Source organism: Hyperolius riggenbachi, chromosome 12 (assembly GCF_040937935.1).
Source record: "Hyperolius riggenbachi isolate aHypRig1 chromosome 12, aHypRig1.pri, whole genome shotgun sequence".
Classification (NCBI taxonomy): Eukaryota; Metazoa; Chordata; class Amphibia; order Anura; family Hyperoliidae; genus Hyperolius; species Hyperolius riggenbachi.
This window is the reverse complement of record NC_090657.1, coordinates 20,700,833-20,728,123: the sequence shown is the minus strand read 5'-3', so window position 1 is coordinate 20,728,123 and position 27,291 is coordinate 20,700,833. Positions and strand designations below refer to the sequence as shown.

General features: G+C 48.1%; 1 protein-coding gene across 7 annotated transcripts in view; it reads left to right on the top strand.

The window, feature by feature from the left end:
- The window catches only part of CEP112 (centrosomal protein 112), a 447,202-nt gene that overhangs the window by 412,535 nt on the left and 7,376 nt on the right, over positions 1-27,291 (top strand). For all 7 annotated transcript variants that reach the window (XM_068264055.1, XM_068264054.1, XM_068264058.1 and 4 more), the window contains one exon: positions 12,854-12,943. In XM_068264055.1, coding sequence (XP_068120156.1) covers positions 12,854-12,943 — 90 coding nt within the window. The remainder of the gene's footprint in view (positions 1-12,853; positions 12,944-27,291) is intronic.

Genomic DNA, 27,291 nt, shown 5'->3' with positions numbered 1-27,291 from the left:
GATGGGAAGCGGACACCTGAAGGGGTTGGAAATTTCTACAGACTTTAAAAACGGAAGTGGAATTGCTTTGAAATCTGTAAGTGTAAACAGGATTACAGGCAAACTGCTACCTGTAACCAAAATTCGATCTTTTCATGGATGTGCTAAAATACACTTTAACCAAGGAAATAATGTGGAGGAAGCTTTTTGATGTCTGCAGAGTTCAATGGGTGACATTGTGTCCTGCCAAACTTCAAGAAGCTAAAACAGGAACCCCCTTTGAAGTGCATATCACAAGAAGGATTATGACAAGCGTTCGGTGATGTCACAAATGGGGAAACTGCATTAGTTCCTGGAGGCTGGACATTAAATGCCCCAGGGGACACTTCGGACTATTTAAGGTGGCCCAGGACAGCCACCGGTGTCTTCTCTCGGAGGTAGCGAATAGCTAGGGAGGATCGCGACTCCTGGTCGAAACGGCGTCCTCCCGTCAAACAACGTTCTAACCTAAGCTGGTAACGTTTTTTTTAATCCCCATTTTTATTTTACGCAAATATCCGTGTGTGTTATTTTTGTAACTTTTATCTTGTAACATTTTTACTTTGTTTTTTGTAATCTTTTTGTATATATTAAGTTCTGCATTGTTCTATGTTTTTCTAGAATATTAAATTATTATTTAATAAGTTTGACTTCTGCCGTACTAAACTAACACTCATAGCCTAGAAGAGACTGAAGTGTAACCGTGTATAAGTTCATGCCTAATTGTACGCTTGAGCAACACTACCGTATGAAATTGTACTTGCATTGTGTGTGGGGGCGTTTGTCATACGTTGGCCTAAGCGCGCAGTTGACCCAACGTACGAACAACGCCAGTGCGAGTAGCGACAGCAGAGTGGCTAACAGTATCGTTCGGAACGACTGTTAGTGGGTCTTTGCTTCACGACAGTGTAAGATTGCAACTGTGTGTGTGGGGGTGCGTGGCGTTCCCGTATTTGGCCTAATGGAAGATGACCAGCACCGGCTGTTTCTTTAAGAAAGCGGGATTTTATTCACTCCAAGTATGAATAAACATAGCTCCAGACATCCAAAGATATTCAAGATGTACTTATAGCTCCAATGTAGAAAGCTCTTAGATGCATGCAAATGGGAAGGGTCCTACATGGCAGTAGAAGAAGCCCCCATTGCAGCCAGGTCCGCCCAGCTTTCTACATTGGAGCTATAAGTACATCTTGAATATCTTTGGATGTCTGGAGCTATGTTTATTCATACTTGGAGTGAATAAAATCCCGCTTTCTTAAAGAAACAGCCGGTGCTGGTCATCTTCCATTAGACTACATTAAGTTGGTGTCAGCCGCACTGACTAGACCGTGCACGGCTTACGGGCGGTTTTGGTGTGCTGTCTAAGAAGATTGAGCCCGTATTTGGCCTAAGCGCAAAGCTGACCCAAATACGAAAACGCGGAGTGCGCGCTGAGGACTCGACAGCAGAGTGAACGTGTCTAGCAACGCTAGTGGTGGCAGTGGGAAGTGTTTGAGGGGTTCCAGCCTTGTTTGTAGCTTAAATAAGGCTGTTCCCCGCTTAATCTGGTCAAACCCGCAGTCGGGAACCGTATACGCAGGCGTGCCGCGGGCCGGTTCCTGACACATGGAACAGTGATGAACCTTCCCAGGAGTGGCTGGCCGACCAAAATTACCCCAAGAGCGCAGAGAAAACTCATCCGAGAGGCCACAAAAGACCCCAGGACAACATCTAAAGAACTGCAGGCCTCACTTGCCTCAATTAAGGTCAGTGTTCACAACTCCACCATAAGAAAGAGACTGGGCAAAAACGGCCTGTATGGCAGATATCCAAGGCGCAAACCACTTTTAAGCAAAAAGAACATTAAGGCTCGTCTCAATTTTGCTAAAAACACATCTCAATGATTGCCAAGACTTGTGGGAAAATACCTTGTGGACCGCCGAGACAAAAGTTGAACTTTTTGGAAGGTGCGTGTCCTGTTAAATCTGTCGTAGAAGTAACACAGCATTTCAGCAAAAGCACATCATACCAACAGTAAAATATGGTGGTGGTAGTGTGATGGTCTGGGGTTGTTTTGCTGCTTCAGGACCTGGAAGGCTTGCTGTGATAGATGGAACCATGAATTCTACTGTCTACCAAAAAATCCTGAAGGAGAATGTCCGGCCAACTGTTCGTCAACTCAAGCTGAAGCGATCTTGGGTGCTGCAGCAGGACAATGACCCAAAAGACACCAGCAAATCCACCTCTAAATGGCTGAAGAAAAACAAAATGAAGACTTTGGAGTGGCCTAGTCAAAGCCCTGACCTGAATCCTATTGAGATGTTGTGGCATGACCTTAAAAAGGCAGTTCATGCTAGAAAACCCTCAAATAAAGCTGAATTACAACAATTCTGCAAAGATGAGTGGGCCAAAATTCCTCCAGAGCGCTGTAAAATACTTGTTGCAAGTTATCGCAATCGCTTGATTGCAGTTATTGCTGCTAAGGGTAGCCCAACCAGTTATTAGGTTCAGGGGGCAATTTCTTTTCCACACAGGTCCATGTAGGTTTTGAGGGTTTCTTTCTCACTAAATAATAAAAAACATCATTTAAAACTGCATTTTGTGTTAAATTATGTTATCTTTAACTAATGGTTAACGGTTTTTGATGAGCAGAAACATGTAAGTGTGACAAATATGCAAAAGAATAAGAAATCAGGAAGGGGGCAAATAGTTTTTCACACCACTGTATATACAGGTGAAGGTTAGTGTTAGGTATATACAGGTGAAGGTTAGGGTTAGGTATAAGCAGGAGGAGGTTAGGGTTAGGTATATACAGGTGAAGGTTAGGGTTAGGTATAGGAAAAGTTTATTATGTGAAAGGTCTGTGCTCCACTGACAAGATTGTGGACACTGCCACTTGTACTGGTTGGGGTGTGGGGGAGGGGGGGGGGCACATTTTGGTGCAGAGTAGACCATTGTGTGCTGCAGTAGAGGTGCGAATCGGAGCAACTGCACTGCAGCCAAAAAGTTGCACTGTGGATTATCATCGCCACTGTGCGATTAAAAGAGAAAACACGCAACACACACTTCCAGGAGTCACAGGGTAACCCTCTGCAGCTTGTGCGTTACTTCTGCAGCGCATGGAGCACTTCCATCACGCCACATCGCAAGCAGTGTGCCACGTCTCACAGACATTAATGGGGGACAGTACCGCACAGTGACGTGACGCTATAAGTGTAAAAGAGGCCTGCATGTTATTTCTTAATCTTCAGCAATAGATGCTGACCTACCAATTGCTGTCAGAGATTTTGGTAAGCCAGCGTTCTCCTTTAAGGGAGTTTATTTTGCCTCTGATAAATGAAGAAACATACTCATTGTTTGTCCCCATCCTAATGAGGAGGAGACTCCAATGATGAAATAGTGTGTTTGATACAAGTTACTCATCCTTTGCGTTCCTGGAAATCTAATATATCCGCAACACATCAAACGCCCTTTTCTCTTTAATGCGAAGAGGGAAAACATGACCTATTTGCTTCTCCCCCCAGTTATTTCATCCCCCTATCTGAAGGCCTCAGCCTCTCCTGACATCAAAGCCCGGCTTCTGGGATATGGATGGCGTGTTGCAACAACGAATTTAGAAGAAACAGAAAATTCCCACCAGAGAGGAATGCTGCCATATGTCAGCAGACAGCATATGGATTGCTTTAAAACCAGATCGCAGCTCCTCACACATTGCGAGGTACTGATGAGGGCCAAAATGGGTCCATCTTATGACACAGCCGAGTAGTGCGTTCCTGCACTGGAGATGTGTCCCGACTGCATCTCACATTTACTGCCAGACTATCGGGGTCCTCCGACTGGGGCCATAAACTCTCTTTTCATTCCCCATATCTATCAACTGCCAATAGATTAGTCAGCACTTTACTTGGGAGTCACTGTTACAGAAAAGCTTACACTCGAAAGTTAGGAACATGCAGCATTATAATTCATTCCCATCAGTCCCTGCACCAGAGGAGCTAACACTCTTATGTCCCCACCACAGTCATGCACTAATATTACAGTAGAGTCCTGGTTATCCAGAACTCAACTAACCAGGAGTCTCAACCGACAAGCACAAATCGCCGGCAGTACTCACAGTGGTGAAGGCAACTTGTTAGGCTCTTTGTGGGTTCTGCTGTGCTTAGACTGGGCTTCATGCCTCCCCCAAGGGTAATATACTTTTGGTTACTGTATTTTACCATTTAATACAGAGTTCATGGTATGTGTATAGAGTGGGATATATTCCTGTATTAGCTAGACCTGTTTTTAACTTTAAGTCTCAAGCAACCAGAAAGCACAGATATCCAACATCAGCCAATCCCCGTCAGTGCCGGATAACTGAGGTTTTACTGTACATACAGTGGAATGTGAAAGTTTGGGCAACCTTGTTAATGTCATGATTTACCTGTATAAATCGTTGGTTGTTACGATAAAAAATGTCAGTTAAATATTTCATATAGGAGACACACACAGTGATATTGAAGAAGTAAAATGAAGTTTATTGGATTTACAGAAAGTGCGCAATAATTGTTTAAATGAAATTAATTATTGGAACTCAAATTGGCTTGGTAAGCTCAGTGACCCCTGACCTACATACACAGGTGAATCCAATTATGATAAAGAGTATTTAAGGGGGTAAATTGTAAGTTTCCCTCCTCTTTAATTTTCTGTGAAGAGTAGCAACATGGGGGTCTCAAACCAACTCTCAAATGACCTAAAGACAAAGATTGTTCACCATCATGGTTTAGGGGAAGGATACAGAAAGCTGTTTCAGAGATTTCAGCAGTCAGTTTCCACAGTTAGGAACATACTGAGGAAATGGAAAACCACAGGCTCAGTTCAAGTTAAGGCTCGAAGTGGCAGACCAAGAAAAATCTCGGATAAACAGAACCAACGAATGGTGAGAACAGTCAGTCAACCCACAGAGAAGCACCAAAGACCTACAACATCATCTTGCTGCAGATGGAGTAACTGTGCATTGTTCAATCATTGGGCGCACTTTACACAAGGAGATGCTGTATGCGAGAGTGATGCAGAGGAAGCCTTTTCTCTGCCCACAGCAAAAACTGAGCCGCTTGAGGTATGGATTCTACTCAGTATCAGCAGATTCTGGAGACCAATGTCCAGAAGTCAGTGACAAAGCAGAAGCTGCGCCAGGGCTGGATCTTTCAACAAGACAATGACCCTACACACTGCTCAAAATCCACTAAGGCATTCATGCAGAGGAACAAGTACAACGTTCTGGAATGGCCATCTCAGTCCCCAGTCCTGAATATAATTGAAAATCTGTGGTGTGAGTAAAAGAGAGCTGTCCAAGTGTCCATGCTCGGAATCCATCAAACCTGAATGAACTAGAGATGTTTGTAAAGAGGAATGGTCCAAAATAGCTTCAACCAGAATCCAGACTCTCATTGGAACCTACAGGAAGCGTTTAGAGGCTGTAATTTCTGCAAAAAGAGGCTCTACTAAGTATTGATTTCATTTCTTTTTTGTGGTGCCCAAATTTTTGCACCTGCCTAATTTTATCTAAACAATTATTGCACAGTTTCTGTAAATCCAATAAACTTCATTTCATTTCTCAAATATCACTGTGTGTGTCTCCTATATGATATATTTAACTGACATTTTTTATTGTAACAACCAATGATTTATACAGGAAAATCATGATGATTAACAAGGTTGCCCAAACTTTCGCATCCCACTGTATGTATATAGTTCTGACATATTCTATTCCACAATGCTGTACAGAGATCATTGATCCATTTCCTATCAGTTCCTGCACCAAAGGAGCTTACACTCTGTCCTCACCACAGACACACTACTATATATTTTATATTCCATAATGCTGTACAGAAAACGCTTATCCGCTCCCATCAGTCCATTCAGTAGAGAAGCTTAGACACAAATGTCCCAATTACACTAATATTATTACAGATTAGGCTAGGTCTGTCACTAATCCGCCGTGCGCATGCACGCCCGCCACTCGCACCTGCACATCGTGCGCGCGCACACATGCCCGCCCCTTCTGGCCCCGTCCTCCTCCGGCTCTCAGCAGTGTCTCTGCATCTGTCCCTGCACATGCACAATGCAAAAAAGCACCGACACAGGGAAAGCCGCAGGGACACTTGCAAATTATATATAGAGATGTATATAATTGTGACATATTCCACAATGCTGTACAGAGATCACTGATCAATTCCCATCATCTGCATCAGAGGAGCTTACACTCTAATGTCCTTTCACAATCACACACTGTTAGTAGTCCTTTATTTTTAGACTTCCTGAGAGATATGTATCTATGGCTGACTCACCATTGTGACATCTATCAGTGAAATATTAGATTAGGATGGATTTCCATGTCTGGGGAGACAATGGCTGCAGTGATTTGCCTCCACTGCAGCCTGATGGTGGAACTGGACTGTCTTGCCCTGGTTTCCCCTCACCCAGGCGGAACCTTCCATTCTGTATCACATGAAGAGGGTCATTAGCCTTCTGTGAGGGTTCATAATAATGAGGCCACTGCCTGTTGCCTTCCATCTGATGAAGGTGACTAATTGGCAGACCTGTAGCTGTACAGTACTGCGGCACGTTCTGGGGCTGTTGATATAGGACAGGAATGGGGGTGTGGGGGAGGGGGTCCTGCCACCCTCAGCGCAATTATTGCACTATTAATTATATGTGACTTCACTCAGTGTTCCTTCATCAGTTCCATCTCTGGGCGCTAAGTACACAAAGATTGTAAGCTTACAGCCTTAATCCATCCCGTCTTTCCAGTGCCCCCCTTTCTCCTCCTGCGCCTCCACTCTGCCATCCTGTCTCTCCAGTGTCCCCCTTTTTCCTCCTGCGCCTCCACCTTGCCATCCTGTCTCTCCAGTGTCCCCCTCTCTCTACTCCTGCGCCTCCACTCTGCCATCCTGTCTCTCCAGTGTCCCCCTTTTTCCTCCTGCGCCTCCACTCTGCCATCCTGTCTCTCCAGTGTCCCCCTCTCTCCTCCTGCGCCTCCACTCTGCCATCCTGTCTCTCCAGTGTCCCCCTCTCTCCTCCTGCACCTCCACTCTGCCATCCTGTCTCTCCAGTGTCCCCCTTTTTCCTCCTGCGCCTCCACTCTGCCATCCTGTCTCTCCAGTGTCCCCCTCTCTCCTCCTGCGCCTCCACTCTGCCATCCTGTCTCTCCAGTGTCCCCCTCTCTCCTCCTGCGCCTCCACTCTGCCATCCTGTCTCTCCAGTGTCCCCCTTTTTCCTCCTGCGCCTCCACCTTGCCATCCTGTCTCTCCAGTGTCCCCCTCTCTCCTCCTGCGCCTCCACTCTGCCATCCTGTCTCTCCAATATCCCCCTCTCTCCTTCTGCACCTCCACTCTGCCATTTTGTCTCTCCAGTGTCCCCCTCTCTCCTCCTGCCCCTCCCACTCTGCCATCCTGTCTCTCCAGTGTCCCCTCTCTCCTCCTGCGCCTCCACTCTGCCATCCTGTCTCTCCAGTGTCCCCCTCTCTCCTCCTGCACCTCCACTCTGCCATCCTGTCTCTCCAGTGTCCCCCTTTTTCCTCCTGCGCCTCCACTCTGCCATCCTGTCTCTCCAGTGTCCCCCTCTCTCCTCCTGCGCCTCCACTCTGCCATCCTGTCTCTCCAGTGTCCCCCTCTCTCCTCCTGCGCCTCCACTCTGCCATCCTGTCTCTCCAGTGTCCCCCTTTTTCCTCCTGCGCCTCCACCTTGCCATCCTGTCTCTCCAGTGTCCCCCTCTCTCCTCCTGCGCCTCTACTCTGCCATCCTGTCTCTCCAATATCCCCCTCTCTCCTTCTGCACCTCCACTCTGCCATTTTGTCTCTCCAGTGTCCCCCTCTCTCCTCCTGCCCCTCCCACTCTGCCATCCTGTCTCTCCAGTGTCCCCTCTCTCTTCCTGCGCCTCCACTCTGCCATCCTGTCTCTCCAGTGTCCCCCTCTCTCCTCCTGCACCTCCACTCTGCCATCCTGTCTCTCCAGTGTCCCCCTCTCTCCTCCTGCGCCTCCACTCTGCCATCCTGTCTCTCCAATATCCCCCTCTCTCCTTCTGCACCTCCCACTCTGCCATCCTGTCTCTCCAGTGTCCCCCTCTCTCCTCCTGCACCTCCCACTCTGCCATCCTGTCTCTCCAGTGTCCCCTCTCTCCTCCTGCGCCTCCACTCTGCCATCCTGTCTCTCCAGTGTCCCCCTCTCTCCTCCTGCGCCTCCACTCTGCCATCCTGTCTCTCCAGTGTCCCCCTCTCTCCTCCTGCGCCATTTATTCATGGACGACAATGTCCCACACAGCTCCAAAAAGCCTTCATTATTCTTCTCGTTCAATGTAAAAGTGACATCACTGCGACGTGCATGCCATTTGTATTGGGGACTACCTCTGTACTGTTGGTCTCAACACTGGTCTCTAGGTGAACTGCTTTGAGTGTGGCTCATAAGGAACCACCCACTGCTTTTGAGAAGCACAGCTCCCATCATGCTTTGCATTGAAGCAACGGACAGCACTGTCACCACTGCAGTAGATTCAGCAGCCGTAGTTAGCGGTGTCAGAAGGGTTTGGAGCAGGTAAGAGTTGGAACATCGGAGAGACTTGATGACATTTACAAGCCATGAAAAGCAGTTTCCGAAGTGTGACAGCACCAGGTGTACATGTCATATTTTAAGTTTTGTTTCTGTCTGTACTTGTGCTATAATTACAAATCACGATGTGCGACAAGTGTGGCAAACACAGCTAGGATTAAAAGTCAGAATACCTGCAGAAAATAATCCGCAGGATTCACCTTATGAGTTATGTCAAAGCAACTTGTAGACATTTAATACCTAGGGAGGGTCAATGATATGCAAACATCGCCTAGCTCATGCAAATGTATGTAAATTTTATGCAAATATATGCAGCTTGAAAATGGACCAATCAAGTCCCACCCAGGTTTAAATTGATTGGTCCATTTTCAAGCTGCATATATTTGCATAAAAATGTACATAAATTAGCATAAGCTCGGCAGTATTTGCAGATCATTGATCATCCCTACTCCTACCATTGCTCTTCTGTATGAAGAGGAGCGATCATAAAGGGGGTTCCCGGGCAGCAGTGGTGGTCTCCAGAAGGACGAGGGAGCTTCCCTCTTAGGTAGCTATCTCATTTTTTGTCTTTAGGTTCACATCTGGTCCTCTTGAAAGCAGCCAAGTACTCTATGCTGCACCTACTTATGCTGTAGTGCTGTACACAGAGCAGAGAGTGAAGGTTACTGCTAGGGTGCCAGAGACATGATGGACACAGCAGGCACCACACATGCCGGGAATTATTCCACTGCTTAATTCCAGCTCTTCTGCACCAAAACACTATCTTCTCTCCCATCCCTGACCTCCTCTGCCCCCCCCCCAATGTCTCTAGGGGATCTATAGTTCTTTGTAGGAGACAGACTCTCCCTGTGCTCTACTGTCTTCAGTAGCAAGCAGGAAGCATCTGATAGCTGAGCTGCACACTGGAAGAGTCCTTATTATTACTTATACTAGTATAAAGGACCGCCCGTTAAAAAACAGGTGCTAGGTCACAGCCGCTACCGTGCCCCCCCCCCCCCCCCCCCGCAATGTGCGCACATACGCGTCCCGTTTGCTTGTTCCCCACCACTGTCTGAAGTATATGCACACAGGGAGCTGCTTGCTTGGCAGTTGGAAAAAGCTGTTATTTCCCACAATGCAATGAGCACCTCTGTGAACCACACACAGCAAACTGTCAGATCCGGTGTAATGTCTTATTGTGCTGCCCGGAAGCTCCCTTCCACACTGAGTAGCACGCATGCTCAGTGTGAAGTTAATGATGCTGCTGGAGGTAAAATACTAAATATCTTCACTTCCACACCTCTTCCACTCCCCAAATTTTCAGGGTAGGGAGGGAACCCCCAGAACGACCTCTATGCCAAATTGCAGCCCCTGAGACCCGCTGGTTCAGGAGATAGATTACAGAAACCTATCTCGGGAACCAGCAGGTCTCGGGGGCCGCAATTTGGCATGGAGGACGTTCTGGGGGTTCCCTCCCTACCCTGAAAATTTGGGGAGTGTAAGAGGTGCAGGAGCGGAGATATTTAGTATTTTACCACCACCAGCATCATTCAATAGGAAATGTGGCCGCACAGTCTCCTACTGCGCATGCGGGGCAGCACAAATCAACAGGCAGCGTAATCAGACACCGGCCCTCTGTCCTAACTGCCCTGGCTGTGCACATGCTCAGTACAAAAAAAGCCAGGGGCACACAACCATTCAGTTGATGACGCAGGGACACTTGCATATTATTGTATAGGATTATCATTCTGTATTAAATGAATACAGTGATGAAGGCAGCCAGAGAGGATAACAGAAATCATAAAGCCTCTTTGAAAAGTTTTGCTTTTCTCTGTCTAAAGCTATGTACACATTCTAGATGGAGTGCAGCCATTAATCGGTCCCAAGTATCAAACGGACAAGCTGGTAAATCTCGGGCCGACACGCTCGATCAAGTGTGCGGCAATAACAGCATGTGATCATCCCGAATGCAACAGAAACCCCCGGCCCTTGCCTCCCCTAATATTTTGTGTCATTTCCCCGACTCCTCCCCCGCCCCACGTGATGTCACATATGCGTCTCTCATGCTATAACACTGGCAACCACTTGGGGCACAAATGTGGAAGTACAATGAGGACACTAAGCTCGGACTGCAGACAGGTAAAGTATAACTGCATAGGCACCAGGGAGGGACATAAAACTTTAGGGGAACGGTGGCCGGGAGTGGCATGGCCGCGTCACATGGCCATCTAGATTTCATGCTGAAATCGGAAATCCATCCACGGTTTATGGAGGCCAATAGATCTCACTCCAATCAGGTCCGATCAGAGAGAGATCTGTCTCTCGGTCAATCGGCCGCCAAAATCTCTAGATGTATGGCTACCTTTAGTGGATTATCGAGGGAAAATAGCATCTATGGCCTATGGTTTGCACTGATATTGAACCCCCGTCTAACCACAGCTACACAGATCATGTATGTGAGGCACACAGTGCAGCATGGCCAACCATAGGTTGTATTTGGTATGCATAGCGTGCGAGATGGTGTGGTCACAGCAGATGTGGCTGAATAAGGGGCTTAATATAATAGTACAAGATCCTGGGTGAGCAGGTATACTAAGCAAGTATTGTCTGGTAAAAGTACTAGATCAGATCCACCAGGATGGATCTTCAGATCTGCAGATGATTGTCAGATCTGCAGATGAATGTCTGTTAAACAAGGTGTGTATGAGGATCCACACGGCGGATCGCTCAAAAGCAGTCTTATCACCCGAACGACAGTCTGTACACACGCCCGATTTGGCGTGCGGAAGACTGAACGACGGGACGTTCAAACGACCCGTCGTTCGCAAAAATCCGCCGTGTGTATGGCCCTTATGAATGCATTTTGCAGGAACTGATCTTTTGCAGATACTGATCTGTTGCATGTGTACAGCATCTGTGTGTGCAGCATCTTGCAAAGATTTTATCTGATGGGGAGTTCAGCTCCATAGAATAGACTGTGTAGAGTATGGCTCTCATACTACATGGAAGGGGGTAAAATTGGTCTGTGATCTTTCATTTTCCAAAGACTTTTATCTCAAGTGTGTATGTAGCCTAACAGAGTACTCAGCAAGGTCAGGGTGGACCAGAACTCCCAGGAGTGTGTAAGGGGCTAAAAGAGCCCGAAAAGCCCTCTTACCAAAATGATATGAAAATTGGAGTTTGCCTTCTTAAAACAGAAGTTTTTTGTGATAATTCACTGGGGCCCATAGCTCCTTAGCTACGCCACTGGAAGTATCTGCTTGTTAATATTACAGAGCCACACTAATCTAACATGCACACAGACTGTTTCATACTGGTTGGTCATCATCCGTGCATGGCATGGACTTATATGGCTCTATGGGGTAGGACTTAAAACACCCAGAGTTAGAGCCAGTCCACACTAGGTCCGGAAACGTATCCGTGGCTGCGTTTTTCAAACCGGATGAAAAACGGAGTCCCGGATACTAATGTTGAAAATAGCAGCCAGCCTCACCCAAGTAAAAAACGGATCCGTCTGCGTTTGCGGGGATCCGTTTTCAAAACCTGAACGGAAGGTCCGGACCTGCTGCATTTTCACGCAACGGATCAGGACCACGGATACACGCAGGGGTAGTGAAAAGCGATGAGAAAACGCATCTCCAGCTCCACAGGCAAAAAACGGATGTTAAAACGGATAGCCTGAGCTTTATGATTGGCCCAAAAAAATCCTCCCACTCCTTCCTAATGATGGAGACGTTTTCTGTCAGGGAAAAACCTGAACGGAAACTGATGCAAAACTGATGCACTTTCATCAGTTTGCAGTACGGTGGGTACTTCCCCTGATCCGGACTGCAGTGTCCGTCCTGCAACTGGGTCTAGTGTGGACCCACTCTTACAGAGTACCCAGCAAGTTCATGGTTAATCCATGCCATGGACGTCAGCGTCCAGCCTGTAATCAGCAGAAAGTTTGGGAAGTGGGTGTAAGTTTCAGGTGGTGAGTGGATGCAGTTGTAGATAAATATTGTTTTAAAATGTAAAATAATGCGGCGCCATTTTTATACTGTCGGCGCAGTGCGCCATTTTTAACTGTTCTGTGCCAGAAGGCTATGGGAAGCACATAGCAACCTAATATGCAGGCATCCCTGGGAAGGAATGAAGCCAGGACTGCAGCACTATAAGCCTCCTGTGCTAACCACTGAGCCCCTCCTGTTGCTCCTTACCCTGTATTTTCTAGTGAGACCTGATAGCTTGGTGTTTCCAGGAAGATGGAAGACGCTGTGACCTGACCTCTTCCCTTTCCTTTCTTATTGCAGCTCCTGAAGAGTGAAGTGGAGAATTACTGCTCTCAGCTGCGGCAGGCAGAGCGGAGGCTGCAGGACAAAGAGCTGGAGCTGCACCAGCAGGTAAGTGTGCCTGTCCCCTGCCGCATCTGTACAACCACAATCATAACAACAGTACACTCATAATGTAATAATGCCATCAAAGGAACAGCTTCTTCCATCCAATCCCATAAAGCCCCTGGCTTTCCTTTCATAAAGGGGAATTAGGATGTCTGCACCCCCAGGACGTCTTGCTCCATCCGGCATCCTGCCTGGCAGGGAGCTGTCTCATATACTTCTTCCTAGAAAGTGACCGGGATTCAGGCTCCATAGAAAGGGGCTCATTTCACCCAGCTTCACAAAACGCTGAGGTTGCTTTCACATGCTGATGTCGTTGCTGCAAAGTGATGTCACTGCTGCAAAGTGATGTCACCACGGTAAGCTGATGTCGCAGCTGCAAAGTGATGTCACCACGGTAAGCTGATGTCACTGCTGCAAAGTCATGTCACTGCGGCAAGCTGATGTCGCTGTGGCAAGCTGAGGTCACTGCTGAAAAGTGATGTCACCACGATAAGCTGATGTCACAGCTGCAAAGTGATGTCACCACGATAAGCTGATGTCACTGCTGCAAAGTGATGTCACTGCGGCAAGCGGAGGTCACTGCTGCAAAGTGATGTCACCACGGTAAGCTGATGTCACTGCGGCAAGCTGATGTCACTGCAGCAAGCTGATGTTGCTGCGGCAAGCTGATGTCGCTGCTGCAAAGTGATGTCACCACGGTAAGCTGATGTCACTGCGGCAAGCTGATGTTGCTGCGGCAAGCTGATGTCACTGCTGCAAAGTGATGTCACCACAGTTACAGCTGCAAAGTGGTGTTACTGCGGCAAGCTGATGCCACTGCTGCAAATTGATGTCACTGTGGCAAGCTGATGTCACTGCTGCAATCTGATGTCACTGCAGGAAGCTGATGTCACTGCTGCAAACTGATGTCATTGCTGCAAGCTGTTGTCACTGTCATTTATGTAGCTTACCTATCCTGTTGGTTTTAGTGTCCACTGTCAGATTTAAGAGAAATGTGATATAAAAAAGGAAAATAATATTTCTGCTGGTTTCGATGTTTGTTTCTCTGCAATGCCAAAAGTGACATCACTTCCTTTTTGTAACACAGCTCAGTGTTAATTTACTGCTTATTTTACAGATATCTGACCCTCCCACAGCGAACATCAACTAGATTACAGACTTAAATCACTGTGCGAACTTTTACAGGGGGGGGGTGGCATCATAACATTTGGTCATGCTGTCCCTATCTTATCCGAAATGGGAAGTTTCTGTTACTTGCATTTGGAGGCGAGCTTGTTACTGTAGCTAAAAAAAAGTCTTCTGACACTCATGTTTGCACTGCACAGTACAGCAAGGGACATAGAACAAGTTAAAATAAAAATAAATTAGGGGACCCATTTTAGAAAAAAAGGGGTTTACATATATATTTGGGGTACTATTTTTTATTTTTGCAAGTAATGACTCCCTAAAACCCCACTATACCTACTCCTTAGTGTATGAAGGCATCAGGAACTTCCTCTAATGTGTAACAGTGGCAATGATCATTCTGTTTCCATATTGAGTTTATACTCTGTAATTCCAGGGAATGCATGGTTACAGGATATTTATCCACTCGCCCTCTTGGGCCAGGTACATAGAGGATTAGGCGCACACCACTTGTGTGGGTGTATATGATTTACTTTCCTTATTAAAATGAGTTTATGAGAGCCGTCCCCCTGTTATCAGGCCTGGTGAAAGGCACAGAGCTTGTTTTCTCTCTATTGGTAATTATTCCCCCTGTAAAGCGCCTGGAGGCAGCACAGTCACTAAGCGCTCGGCCAGCAGAGGCAATTGAATTGAAGAAAGTTGTGAGGATAACCCCTCCCCCACCTCCACAGCTAATTCTGGTGTCCAGAGATAAGCGCCAAATGACACCTCTGTCCCCCAACATCAAACCTTCCATTTCCAGAGGCCCTGTCACACCTCTTACCTATAATTACGCTGGGTGGATCCAGGAGCAGGTCAAAGAGGGACTCCGCTTTCCTGATCACCACGGAAACATTGCAAGAGTGCACAGGAGGCTGTAACATTACAACACCAGTGGCGTAGCTAAGGAGTTGTGGGCCTCAGTGCAAGTTTTACATGGGCCCCCCAAGCACTCTGTACTTAGCAATTGATACGGCGCACCAAAACCTGCCAATGGCAACTACAGTGTCAGAGGTGCAAGAAGGGGATGGGGAACAGCTTGTTAATGATTACCACTTTTCAAAGTATCTATAGAAGTGATTATTATGAGCACAGGACCAATAGAGAGCTAATACTGTAGTTAAGGGAGGGCCCTTCGGGGCCCCTCTTGCCCAAGGGCCCCGATGCGGTGGCTACCTCTGCAACCCCTATTGCTACACCCCTGGGCAACACCCATCCGCTGTGACACTACAACACCCATCTGATGGGACTCCCCAGAATCAGCTGAACACTGCTTCCTTCTTTTCATGCCACCATCATCTGCAGTAGAGGTGGAAATGTTTTGCAGAGCTTCCAGTGGCTCTAATATTTCTGCTGGAAAATGAGCTGCTTTTTCCAAGTAAAACTAAAGCAAAAGTTTAGTTAGGAATTGGAACTGATCTGAGAGAATAAACACGTAATGAACCTCAGAGGGGCCAGCAGGAAGAGAGCTGTGTGTAGATGGAGACTGTGCAATACTCCTGCTCAGGGCCGGATTTATACTTTATGTGCCCCTAGGCCAAGTATGCTGGGGCCCCCCTTCCCCTCCCATTCCATGTGCAGCCTCCTCTTCCACGTGTATCACACATGTACTGCAGCCCCTCTCTTTCATGAACAGCTCCCTTGGCTTTCAGTTTCCCTTTTCATGTGCTGCTCCCCATTTTCAGCCTCCCTTTCATATGTAACAACCCCTCTTTCATGTTCAGGTGCCCCCCTTGGGCTGCAGCAGCCCAACGCCCAGGCCTTTGTTGCCTTTGCAGAAATCCAGCCCTGGTACTGCTATGTCATCAGCAGAGCCGGCCCACCCATGAGGCGGGGTGAAACTTTTGCCTCAGGCGGCACATCTGGGGGGGCGGCACCCGCCCGTCCGTGGGTGCGGGGGGCCGCCTGAGCTGAAGGGGATAGCGGGCAGGAAGGGGGTATTGGGCCTAGCGACGGGGAGGGGGGTCGGACCCCCCTCCCTCACCTGGGTCCCCTGTCCTCTGCTCCCCTCCAGCTTTAAAGCGTTAAGTTGCCACCGCTATTGTAAGAGGCACGGGCGGGGATCACTCACCTTTTCTGCGTTCCAGCGTGCGCTCCACTGACGTCACTTCTTGCTACGACGCCCACTGTATTGTAAGTGGAGGGCGTTACAGTAAGGGACGTCAGTGAAGCGCACGTTGGAACGCGGAAAAGGTGAGTGATCCCCGCCCGTGCCTCTTACAATAGCTGCGGCAACTTAACTCTTTAAAGCTGGAGGGGAGCGGAGGACGGGGGACCCAGGTGAGGGAGGGGGGGTCCGACCCCCCTCCCCGCCACTAGGCCAGTACCCCCTTCCTGCCCGCTATCCCCTCCAGCTCGGCGGCCCCCCACACCCACGGCTTCACATCTCTTGTGCTGCACTTTAACAATTTGTCTAAACAAACACTTTGCAGATCTTGTTTTGATAAGGGAGCCCAATATAGTTGTTACAGTCCTCATATTTCACCACTGTAGTAAGACTGGATGAAAGGCACCCAAGATTGTGTGTAATAAATGTGGATATCACAGTAAAACATATAAGGTGGCATCTTGCACAATTCAGACAACACGTTTCGTGAGTCAAAAGCTCACTTCCTCAGGTCAATAATGTGCCAGAAGTCGTGTTCTAGAACTCAGAGTGCCCTTAGTTCTAGAGCACATCACTTAATGAGGAAGTGAGGGTTTGACTCACGAAAGGCGTTGTCTGCATTGTGCAATTAGTCTTGTCCCAACATAGTCTAGACACCTTATTAACGTAAGAAACCTCCTTGTATTCCTTATTGTGCTGTCCACATTTATTACACATATGGTAATCTTGGGGCGCCTTTCATCCAGTCTTTCCACAAGTTATATTACCCTCCGCAGGCGGGATGGCCTTCGGCCCTGATTCACCTTTTAGATAGAGCGACCACCAGGAGTGAAATCTCCTCCAAAACCCGAGTGTGTTACGGGTGTTGCCACACATGCAGAAGGTGGGTGCGATTACCAACCCTGGTTTCTGAGTAGCTATTTTGGTTTTTTATACTACATTTTCAAGTGCCAAACATGCTGCGCTATATTAGGCTCCTGTCCTTGTTTTTGTATCTTTTTCTCAAGGCCATCCGACCAATCCTCCCACACCACTGTAGCAGGTCAGTTTTCAGCACCAGAAACGGAAATCCTAGAATTGATAAGGACACAAAAAAGTGCCACTGGGTGATCATGTGCTTTGTGTAAAAGGGTGGGGAAACTTGGGGGGATTGATTACCAGAAAGGGATACAGATCTCTATAGCCATTAGTCTTTCTCATCTGAACCTTTCATTCACAATTGTGTAGACCATCAGCTTGCTCGCCTGCCTCTGATGGTTGTGTATGCTTGGGTGCTGGAGGAGCTTGTTCCGGCTCTGGTTTAGATCATCCGCTTGCCCGCCTGCCTGTGATGGCCGTGCATGCTTGGGGGGAAAGGACGGCAATCGGCCCACAGTTTCAGACGTGGACGATGGCAATTTATGAGAATTATGTTGGGTAGAGAACTCAGAGATGCTTGTGTCGGACCGTCACATGTACAACCATTTCAGCCAACAAAATGAGCTCCTGAAATGAAGGGAGGAGGTATAGATTACTGCACTGCCAGCCAATCACTGCCATCTGGCCCCTGTACAGAGGCATGGCTTGCCCAGCCACTGGCCAGCGTACCTTTCCTTGCATCCAGGCCAGCTCTCAGGTTCCAGCTTTCTCCTGTGTGTGCTATTTTCAGATATCATTATAGAGAATTTCCTTCCACCACACAGCTGGCTCTGCGCCCAGCCTCGGCCTGTTTATATGTCTAGAACCTGCTAGTTCTCCATGACATTCAATCCCCTCAATGTAGGAGGATTTGCCTGGCCCTTATTCTCCTGTCAGCTCTTATTTTATCAACACTCAGAAAGAGGGCACTTATCTTTCTAGCCAACCAAAGGGCAGGGGGGAGGCAGAGAGCAGGCTTGCTTTTCCTGCCAACCAACATCCCTGAGGGATGATGCTTACATTACTTCAATCTAATGTGCCTGAGGGTAGAAGCTTACCTTTCCCTCCATCCAATGTGACAGAGAGGAGGTTTACATTCCCTCCATCCAATGTGACTGAGGGTAGAAGCTTACCTCTCCCTCCATCAAAGTGAGAGAGAGAGAGGGAAGGTTGGAGGGACAGGCAATCTTTCTCTCTTAGTCACATGAGTTGGAGGAAAAGGTAATCTTCCACTTGCCTCCACGTCAGGTCCACCAGGTGATAGTCCGCCCATCCCTGTTACAGGAAGAACAGACAGATTTAAATAGCCACCTCCTACTTCCTCTATCAGTCTCATTGGGTTGGAGGGACAGGTAAGCTTCCTCTCTCAGTCACATGGGTTGGAGGGACAGGTAAGCTTCCTCTCTGTCACATGGGTTGGAGGGAAAGGTAAGCTTCCTCTCTCAGTCACAAGGGTTTGAGTAACAGGTAAGTTTCCTCTCTGTCACATTGGGTTAGGGGGAAAGGTAAGCTTCCTTTCTCAGTCACAAGGGTTGGAGGGACAGGTAAGCTTCCTCTCTGTCACATGGGTTGGAGGGACAGGTAAGCTTCCTCTATCAGTCCAGGCCCGTTTCTTGCCCCGTGCGGAGCGTGCGGCCGCCCGGGGCGCTGTTGGGAGAAGGGCGCTATAACGGAGGGGGAAGCCGGAGCCGCGGGGAGGGCAACCCGACCTCTCCCTCCCTCTCCCGGGCGCCCTCCATGCTCCCCCCTCAGATGCAGAGTCCGTGAGCAGGCAGGGAAGCGCTGTTTACAACTCACCTGCCTGGCTCCAAGCGCTGCTCTCTCGCCGCTGGTCTGTCTCCTCTCTCTGTATACGTACTGATACACGCTGCTTCCTGTAGCCGGAAGCAGCGTGTATCAGTACCTATACAGAGAGAGGAGACAGACCAGCGGCGAGAGAGCAGCGCTTGGAGCCAGGCAGGTGAGTTGTAAACAGCGCTTACCTGCCTGCTCACGGACTCTGCATCTGAGGGGGGAGCACGGAGGGCGCCCGGAAGAGGAGAGGGAGGGAGAGGTCGGGCTGCCCTCCCCGCGGCTCCCCCCTCCATTATTGGGGACAGCTACCTATCTAACCTATCCTGGGGGCACCTACCTAATCTAACCTACGATGGGGGGCAGCTGCCTAATCTAACCTACACTGGGGGGCACCTACCTATCTAACCTACACTGGGGGGCACCTACCTAATCTAACCTACACTGGGGGGCACCTACCTAATCTAACCTACACTGGGGGGCACCTACCTAATCTAACCTACACTGGGGGGCACCTACCTAATCTAACCTACACTGGGGGGCACCTACCTAATCTAACCTACACTGGGGGGCAGCTACCTATCTAACCTACACTGGGGGGCAGCTACCTATCTAACCTATACTGGGGGCAGCTACCTAATCTAACCTACACTGGGGGGCACCTACCTAATCTAACCTACCCTGGGGGGCACCTACCTAATCTAACCTACACTGGGGGGCAGCTACCTATCTAACCTACCCTGGGGGGCAGCTACATAATCTAACCTACACTGGGGGGGGGGCAGCTACCTATCTAACCTACACTGGGGGGCAGCTACCTAATCTAACCTATACTGGGGGGCAGCTACCTATCTAACCTATACTGGGGGGCACCTACCTAACCTATACTGAGGGGCACCTACCTAACCTATACTGGGAGGGCAGCTACCTAATCTAACCTATACTGGGGGGCACCTACCTATCTAACCTATACTGGGGGGGCAGCTACCTAATCTAACCTATACTGGGGGGCACCTACATATCTAACCTATACTGGGGGGGCAGCTACCTAATCTAACCTATACTGGGGGGCACCTGTCTAATCTAGCCTATACTAGGGGGCAGCTACCTAATTTAACCTGTACTGGGGGGCACCTACCTATCTAACCTATACTGAGGGGCACCTACCTATCTAACCTATACTGAGGGGCACCTACCTATCTAACCTATACTGAGGGGCACCTACCTATCTAACCTATACTGGGGGGGGCAGCTACCTATCTAACCTATACTGGGGGCACTTATCTAACCTGTATTGGGGGCACCTACCTAGCTAGCCTATACAGGTGGCAACTATACTGACTACCTATATTGCAGGCACCTACCTAAATAACCTATACTGGGGGGCACCTACCTATCTATACTGGCTACCTATACTGGAGGCACCTACCTGGCTAACCTATAGCGGGGGCAACTATACTGGCTCACCTATGCCTGGCTACCTATATTGGGGTACCTATTCTTGGCTACCTATACTGGGGGGACCTATACTAAGTGCAACTAGACTTGGCTAACCTATACTGCGGGCACCCATACCTTGCTCGGGGGGGGGGGGGGGGCGCAATTTTTACACCCTCGCCCTGGGTAAATTTTAGCCTAGAAACTGCACTGTATCAGTCACATGGGTTGAGGGGGCAGATAAGCTTCTTCTCTCAGTCACATGGGTTGGAGGGACAGGTAAGCGTCCTCTCTCAGTCACATGGGTTGGGGGGAAAGGAAAGCTTCCTCTCTGTCACATTGGGTTGGAGGGACAGGTAAGCTTCCTCTATCAGTCACATGGGTTGGAGGGAAAGGTACGCTTCCTCTCTCAGTCACATTGGGTTTGAGGGACAGGTAAGCTTCCTCTCTCAGTCACATGGGTTGGGGGGAAAGGTAAGCTTCCTCTCTCAGTCACAAGGGTTGGAGGGATAGGTAAGCTTCCTCTCTCAGTCACAAGGGTTGGAGGGACAGGTAAGCTTCCTCTCTCAGTCACATGGATTGGAGGGACAGGTAAGCTTCCTCTCTGTCACATGGGTTGGGGGGAAAGATAAGCTTCTTCTATTAGTCACATGGATTGGAGGGAAAGGTAAGCTTTCTCTCTCAGTCACATGGGTTGGGGGGAAAGATAAGCTTCTTCTATCAGTCACATGGATTGGAGGGAAAGGTAAGCTTCCTCTCTCAGCCACATAGATTGGAGGGAAAGGTAAGCTTCCATTCTGTCACATGGTTTGGAGGGACAGGTAAGCTTCCTCTCTCAGTCACATGGGTTGGAGGGACAGGTAGGCTTCCTCTCTGTCACATTGGGTTGGAGGGAAAGGTAAGCTTCCATTCTGTCACATGGGTTGGAGGGACAGGTAGGCTTCCTCTCTGTCACATTGGGTTGGAGGGAAGAGTAAGCTTCCTCTCCCAATCACAAGGGTTGGGGGAAAGGTCCTCTCTCAGTCACATAGGTTAGAAGGAAAGGTGAGCTTCCTCTCTTAGTCACATGGGTTGGAGGGAAAGGTCCTCGCTTAAGCCCCATCTACACCATACAATTTTTTGTCCGATTCGATTAATTGATTTGATTCGATTCAATCTAACATGTCCGATCAGGATTCGATTCAATTCAATTTGCCATTGCAAAACAATGGCAAATTACATGGAATCAAATCCCGATCAGACATGTTGGATTGAATCGAATCAGTGAATCGAATCGGACAAAAAAATTGGTTGGTGTAGATGGGGCTTTAGTCACATTGGGTTGGAGGGACAGGTAAGCTTCCTCTCTGTCACATGGGTTGGAGGGAAAGGTAAGCTTCCATTCTGTCACATTGGGTTGGAGGGACAGGTAAGCTTCCTCTCTGTCACATTGGGTTGGAGGGACAGGTAAGCTTCCTCTCTCAGTCAAATGGGTTGGAGAGAAAGGTAAGCTTCCATTCTGTCACATGGGTTGGAGGGACAGATATGCTTCCTCTCAGCCACATGGGTTGGAGGGACAGGAAAGCTTCCTCTCTCCATCATATGAGTTGGGAAAGGTAAGCTTCCTTTCTGTCACATGGGTTGAAGGGAAAGGTAAGCTTCCTCTCTGTCACATTGGGTTGGAGGGAAGAGTAAGCTTCCTCTCTCAGCCACATGGGTTAGAGGGACAGGTAAGCTTCCTCTCTGTCACATGGGTTGGGGGGACAGGTAAGCTTCCTCTCTCAGCCACATGGGTTAGAGGGACAGGTAAGCTTCCTCTCTCAGTCACATGGGTTGGAGGGACAGGTAAGCTTCATTACTGTCACATGGGTTGGAGGGACAGGTAAGCTTCCATTCTGTCACATTGAGTTGGAGGGAAGAGTAAGCTTCCTCTCTTAGTCACATGTGTTGGAGGGACAGGTAAGCTTCCTCTCTCAGCCAAATGGGTTGGAAGGAAAGGTAAGCTTCCTCTCTTAGTCACATGGGTTGGAGGGACAGGTAAGCTTCCATTCTGTCATATTGGGTTGGAGGGACAGGTAAGCTTCCTCTCTCAGTCACATGGGTTGGAAGGAAAGGTAAGCTTCCTCTCTTAGTCACATGGGTTGGAGGGACAGGTAAGCTTCCATTCTGTCATATTGGGTTGGAGGGACAGGTAAGCTTCCTCTCTGTCACATGGGTTGGAGGGACAGGTAAGCTTCCTCTCTCAGTCACATGGGTTGGGGGGAAAGGTAAGCTTCCTCTCTCAGTCACAAGGGTTGGAGGGACAGGTAAGCTTCCTCTCTGTCACATGGGTTGGAGGGACAGGTAAGCTTCCTCTCTGTCACATGGGTTGGGGGGAAAGATAAGCTTCTTCTATTAGTCACATGGATTGGAGGGAAAGGTAAGCTTTCTCTCTGTCACATGGGTTGGGGGGAAAGATAAGCTTCTTCTATCAGTCATATGGATTGGAGGGAAAGGTAAGCTTCCTCTCTCAGCCACATAGATTGGAGGGAAAGGTAAGCTTCCATTCTGTCACATGGTTTGGAGGGACAGGTAAGCTTCCTCTCTCAGTCACATGGGTTGGAGGGACAGGTAGGCTTCCTCTCTGTCACATTGGGTTGGAGGGAAAGGTAAGCTTCCATTCTGTCACATGGGTTGGAGGGACAGGTAGGCTTCCTCTCTGTCACATTGGGTTGGAGGGAAGAGTAAGCTTCCTCTCCCAATCACAAGGGTTGGGGGAAAGGTCCTCTCTCAGTCACATAGGTTAGAAGGAAAGGTGAGCTTCCTCTCTTAGTCACATGGGTTGGAGGGAAAGGTCCTCGCTTAAGCCCCATCTACACCATACAATTTTTTGTCCGATTCGATTAATTGATTTGATTCGATTCAATCTAACATGTCCGATCAGGATTCGATTCAATTCAATTTGCCATTGCAAAACAATGGCAAATTACATGGAATCAAATCCCGATCAGACATGTTGGATTGAATCGAATCAGTGAATCGAATCGGACAAAAAAATTGGGTGGTGTAGATGGGGCTTTAGTCACATTGGGTTGGAGGGACAGGTAAGCTTCCTCTCTGTCACATGGGTTGGAGGGAAAGGTAAGCTTCCATTCTGTCACATTGGGTTGGAGGGACAGGTAAGCTTCCTCTCTGTCACATTGGGTTGGAGGGACAGGTAAGCTTCCTCTCTCAGTCAAATGGGTTGGAGAGAAAGGTAAGCTTCCATTCTGTCACATGGGTTGGAGGGACAGATATGCTTCCTCTCAGCCACATGGGTTGGAGGGACAGGAAAGCTTCCTCTCTCCATCATATGAGTTGGGAAAGGTAAGCTTCCTTTCTGTCACATGGGTTGAAGGGAAAGGTAAGCTTCCTCTCTGTCACATTGGGTTGGAGGGAAGAGTAAGCTTCCTCTCTCAGCCACATGGGTTAGAGGGACAGGTAAGCTTCCTCTCTGTCACATGGGTTGGGGGGACAGGTAAGCTTCCTCTCTCAGCCACATGGGTTAGAGGGACAGGTAAGCTTCCTCTCTCAGTCACATGGGTTGGAGGGACAGGTAAGCTTCATTACTGTCACATGGGTTGAAGGGACAGGTAAGCTTCCATTCTGTCACATTGAGTTGGAGGGAAGAGTAAGCTTCCTCTCTTAGTCACATGTGTTGGAGGGACAGGTAAGCTTCCTCTCTCAGCCAAATGGGTTGGAAGGAAAGGTAAGCTTCCTCTCTTAGTCACATGGGTTGGAGGGACAGGTAAGCTTCCATTCTGTCATATTGGGTTGGAGGGACAGGTAAGCTTCCTCTCTCAGTCACATGGGTTGGAAGGAAAGGTAAGCTTCCTCTCTTAGTCACATGGGTTGGAGGGACAGGTAAGCTTCCATTCTGTCATATTGGGTTGGAGGGACAGGTAAGCTTCCTCTCTCAGTCACATGGGTTGGAGGGACAGGTAAGCTTCCATTCTGTCATATTGGGTTGGAGGGACAGGTAAGCTTCCTCTCTCAGTCACATGGGTTGGAGGGAAAAGGTAAGCTTCCTTTCTATCACATTGGGTTGGAGGGAAAGGTAAGCTTCCCCTCTGTCACATTGGGTTGGAGGGACAGGTAAGCTTCCTCTCTCAGTCACATGGGTTGGAGGGACAGGTAAGCTTCCTCTCTCAGTCACATGGGTTAGAGGGACAGGTAAGCTTCCTCTCTCAGTCACATGGGTTGGGGGGACAGGTAAGCTTCCATTCTGTCATATTGGGTTGGAGGGAAGAGTAAGCTTCCTCTCTCAGTCACATGGGTTGGAGGGACAGGTAAGCTTCATTACTGTCACATTGGGTTGGAGGGAAAGGTAAGCTTCCTCTCTGAGTTGCATGGGTTGGAGGGACAGGTAAGCTTCCTCTCTGTCACATAGGTACAGGGAAGAGTTAAGCTAGGTACACACATCAGATAAAAGTCTTTGGCAAATGAAAGATCACAGACCAATTTTACCCCCTTCCATGTAGTATGAGAGCCATACCTACACAGTCTATTCTATGGAGCTGAACTCCCCATCAGATGACAATCTGTGCAAGATGCTGCACACACAGATGCTGTACACACGCAACAGATCAGTATATGCAAAATGCATTCATAGTCTATATCATCTGCAGATCTCATACACACCTTGTTTAACAGACATTCATCTGCAGATCTGAAAATCCATCCTGGTGGATCTGATCTGCAGATGAATGTCTGTTAAACAAGGTGTGTATGAGGATCTGCAGATATCATAGACTATGAATGATGTGTGTACCCACATTTAGTTTCCTCTCTCAGTCACATTGGTTGGAGGGAATTTATTTAAGCTTCCTCTTTCAGATGCACATTGGTTTGTAGAAAGGAAAGCTTCCTCTGGGCCCTTATGCTGGGAATACACGGTTCATTTTTGAGCCATTTAGATGGCTCGATAGATCATTTCCAACATGTCCGATCTCCCTCCCGATCGTCTCGCAGCTCGGTTCCGCATTGAACACAATGGAAAAAGATAAGAAAAACGAGCGGAAGATAAGAGAATTTCTTGCAGAATCGAGCGAGGAGTTGATCGAGCGGGAGATTCGAGTGGCAAAAACGAACCATGTATCCCCAGCATAACACACCGGAGAGCATTTTGCGGGTCGTTGACAGGCAGCCTATTGGACCAATCAATGCGAAGGGATCATATCCTTTAAAGTGACTGGACCCACCGGTACTCAGGGCGGGACAAGTGAAGGCCGTTATTAGCAAATCACTGGCGTGAAGTTACTAGCTGTCGCTATGCTGCAATACAGCAGCATAGCGTGCGCTCATGTCACTGATGTTACGTGTGCTGCGCTGCCACTAGCGCGCGTATTATGCAGACTGATTAAATAGCGTGAGTAACAGGAGGTTACTTGCGCTATTATTGTTAGTGAATCTACCCCTTTGATTGTCTTTTACTCTTCCCTATCAGAGTGAGGCAGCTCATGGCCATAGCAAGTCATTGGATACAATCACTTAAATATTTCTGGTAGTTAATCTTCTTTCAGTGAGGACAAGGGGCCCAGAATTCTTCCACTGAGATGAATGTGGTCTCTCCAATATGTATAAATGTGAGTGTCATATGAGATTGCATTAAAGTAAACCTGAAGTGAAAAAAACATATGATATAATGAATAGTATGGATAATGAATAGAACATTAGTAGCAAAGAAATGTCTCATATTTTTATTTTCAGTTATATAGTTTTCTTTTTATAACATTGCATCGTTCCGTCACATTTGTAGTTTTCAAACCACTCCCTGTCTTTAACCCCCTCCCAACCGCCTAATGCCGATTGGCGTCGGGAGGGTGGCAGCCCCAGGACCACCTAATGCCAAAAGGTGTCAAGTCCTGGGGCGGGGTTTTACAGGAGATAACGCGTGCTCCGTCATCGGTCTGCTGCTACATTTACATTGTACAGCACTGCGATCTAGGGCAGCCATGTCACTCGGCTGTCCCCGGGGAGGCTTAGGAGCGATCGGCTGTCATAGGCTGTCGGGGGGAGAAAGGGAGGGGTAAATAAAAAAAGGAAAGAAAAAAATAGCAAAATTTAACAAACATGCCAGCAGGGATCAGAGCCCACCAACAGAAAGCTCTGTTGGTTGGTAGAAAAGGGGGGGGGGGGGGGGAATCACTTCCGTGCTGAGTTGTATGGCCCTGCAGCGAGCCCTTAAAGCTGCAGTGGCCTGAATTGTAAAATTAGCCTGGTCCCTGGGGGGGGGGGGGGGGGGTAGGCCTATGGTCCTGAAGTGGTTAAAGCTATAAAACAAAGCAGAAATAACAACCCTTTGAACTCTCCTGCAGTAAAATATTATCTCAAGCTGTCTCTTACAGTTTCTTGGCTGTTCAAGTGCTTCAGAACACAGGACTGTATTCCCTCCAATTTGGGTCAGAGAGCTCAGAGAAGCTCTTTTGCATAGATAACAACTGATGTTTCTTAAAGGACTCCGGAGGCGAAAATAAACTACTGAAATAAACAATTGTATCTATCTTCCTTCTCTTAAAAATGGCTTGGTAAGATATTCCACAGTGTTTAGTTTTTTTTAAGTTTAAATCTACTTTTCAAGTTTTAACTGTTTTATTGTTTTTGTTCAATGACACATTCTTTGAAGTATGCCAGAGCTAAAATCTGTGAACTATTGACACTTTTTATCTCTTGCTTGCTCTCAGAAGCCATTTTCTGCTAGGAAAGTGTTTCATAGTTGGAATTTCTTATCAGTGAGGGTCACACTGTAGTCACTTCCTGTCTGAGTCAGGACTGAGTCAGCCACTTACATACCTGATATTTAACTCTTTCAGGCAGAAAAAGAAAAAAAAAAAAGGAACACAGCATAGTTATTTGTGTGCTTGGCACTGTACACACCCATGTCTATCTCATTATGCCACATGTCAGTTCGAGTATCCTTTAACTCTTCCTGTACTGGAAAACAATGTGAGACTTTTAT